The sequence below is a fragment of the Arachis stenosperma genome, chromosome 2, assembly GCF_014773155.1.
Source record: "Arachis stenosperma cultivar V10309 chromosome 2, arast.V10309.gnm1.PFL2, whole genome shotgun sequence".
Lineage (NCBI taxonomy): Eukaryota > Viridiplantae > Streptophyta > Magnoliopsida > Fabales > Fabaceae > Arachis > Arachis stenosperma.
Genome location: NC_080378.1, coordinates 16,362,638 through 16,365,233, shown reverse-complemented (window position 1 = coordinate 16,365,233; position 2,596 = coordinate 16,362,638). Strand labels below are relative to the sequence as shown.

The 2,596-nt window shown below is 28.9% G+C and overlaps 1 protein-coding gene across 1 annotated transcript; it reads right to left on the bottom strand.

Annotated features, from left to right (window-relative positions):
- Positions 1–1,117: 1,117 nt before the first annotated feature.
- LOC130962642 (ethylene-response factor C3-like) lies at positions 1,118–1,858 on the bottom strand. The gene has a single exon (XM_057888830.1). It carries the CDS (start codon positions 1,856–1,858, stop codon positions 1,118–1,120), a length of 741 nt encoding a protein of 246 aa, XP_057744813.1.
- Positions 1,859–2,596: the final 738 nt, after the last annotated feature.

Sequence of the window (2,596 nt, the reverse complement as noted above, 5' to 3'; positions counted from 1 at the left end):
TTCTTTTCAATTTTAAGATTGTGATTTACTTTTTCTTTAATGCTTAAACGCTATTTTAAACACCCCTTTTTATTTGTAAAAATTCTTTTTTTTTCTTAATTTAGAGGTGGTTAATCATGTGGGTTGCAATAAAAAAAAAGAAATGAGTGTTCGATTGGAGTGTTAGTCTTATTGAATATGAACTTGAGAAGTGAATTAGTTAGATGTTATAATTAGACTTATTTTAAACATTTTATTTTCCTGCACAAAACATAAATCACAAACATTTTTAGAATTTTAATCCAAAATTATAATCTTAGTCATCCTCAAATTATTATTATTATTATTATTATTATTATTATTATTATTATTATTCTCAAACTCGAAGTCTTGTAAACCCAGCGTAAGGACTTTTAGTTGTTTAATTTGTTACTGACACTGCTTACAGTAATTTGTAATAATAATGCTCCTTGCGTTCATTGTCATCACCTATATATTTTGTTAAATTTTGTCAACTACTTTTATTATCCTTGAACACTTTTCTGGTTATTGTGATTGTAAAATCCCCATTTTCTTTTGACTGTTTATTACCAACAGGAGAATGAGATATGTAAAACAAATTACAAAATGCATAAAATCTTTATCAATCAAGATGTTAGATGCAAACCCTAGTTTGGACTAATTTATGAAATTTCTAACTAAGAAAATGTAACTAATTATTCCCCTTTTGTGTTGAGCTATGATATAGCCTATAGTGCCGTACCCATCATAACTTTTGATACTGAAAAAGTAACTAAATTTTGAACTAATTAAATGATTGTATAGACATTACTACAGTAGTGAGAATCAAAATTGAATTTATTGGCAGCATTGTCTTCCATGATAATTAGATGATCAAACAGAAGACTATCATCTCTAAAGGAAAAAAAAAAGGTGATTTTTTTAAAGATCTGATCTCTCAACTCACAAACACACAATTACAGAAACACAAAAGAGAAAATAATGAATAAGAGATTACCAAGATTATTAGAGAAAAGAGAAATAAAACTAAAACATGCCCTATTAGAATGTCCATAAAGAACTACAAACAAACAAAGAAGAAGAAAAGAAATTAAATCTAAGTGAAATTAAACAAGATTTAATTGAAGTAATAACTAGGACTTTCACCTTGATTATTATTATTATTATCCGAAATACTTAGGAGTTGCTCAAGATATTCAACTCCCAAGTCCTCTAACACCATCACACTACTACTTGATGATGATGATGATGATGATGATGATTCTTCACTTTTCCCTTTACACTTTGCATTTTGAGTAGATTCATTTTCCTTTGATGATGACAATTTTCTTCTCATGTAGTTTCTCTCTTTGAGTGCAAGTGCTGGTGAATACCCTTTGTTGTTGTTGTTGCCACAATTATACTCAATTCCTTGCAAGGAATCTTTGACCTTTTGGACTGGAAAATTGAGAACAGTATTGTAACCTCTCATGGCAAATGCAGCTTGATCATAAGCCAAAGCAGCATCTTCAGCACAATCAAAGGTTCCAAGCCAAACCCTTGTTCCATTCCTTGTTGTGTCTCGAATTTCGGCTGCGAATTTTCCCCATGGTCTTTTTCTTACACCTATGTACCTTCCTTTTTCACCATGATGAACCTCTTCATCTTCTTCTTCATGCTTCTTGTTCTTCACATTTTTCTCCTTGTATTTGTTGTTGTTACCTATTTTTGGGACTTGTTGTGAATGCATAGAGAAGTCGATGATATCAAAAGAAGGAGAATCATCAACATTGTTGTTGGAAAATGTTTGGAAGCAAAAATTATTTGGTGAAGATGATGTGTTCCAGTCTTGGATCTCAAAGAAATTAGGGGAAGTCATTTTTGGCAACTATTTGTTTTTTTGTTGCTTGAATCCTATGAACCTATTGAACCTAGGTAGCTGTAACCCTATTATTTATATAGGTCTTGGATCCCATCCAATTGTTTCTTTAATGTTATAATTATAAACTTATATAAGTTTGGGGAATCTATCACATTGAAGTCTTAAATAATTTAAGATTGCCTTGCTATATATAAACGAAACTCAAGAAAGAGTTCGTTTGTCTTATTAGATTATGGATTGTACAATAATGATTCATGTTGCTAGTTGCTTGCACGTGAATTCAGTAATTTTTGTACTAAGGAATTCTTTTTAGGTGCATGAACAAATAGTTAAAAATATAACTAGAGGGTGAATTTTTTAACAGTACAACTTCATATCTAAGCATTTTTATTTTCAAGTCCAATGAAGCAAGTTAAAACTCAATAAAAACCACTTTTATTACGTATACATATATGATACTGAATTCGGTGATTTCAAAACGTTTGGACCATTAAATGATCCTATAACAAAACATGTTTTCTAAGGTTTTTTAAGAACTGCTAAATAATCCTTTTTTAAATTTAATTACAAATTAATCTATATATTTTATTTAATTATAAAAATAATTTTTTATTTTATAAATAATTATTTTATCATAAATCTATCATGTTTATTAACAATCAAGAACAAAAACAATAACGAATTCGATCTTCCATTAATCCTAATAAATTTTTTGGGCATTCCAATCAATTAAAA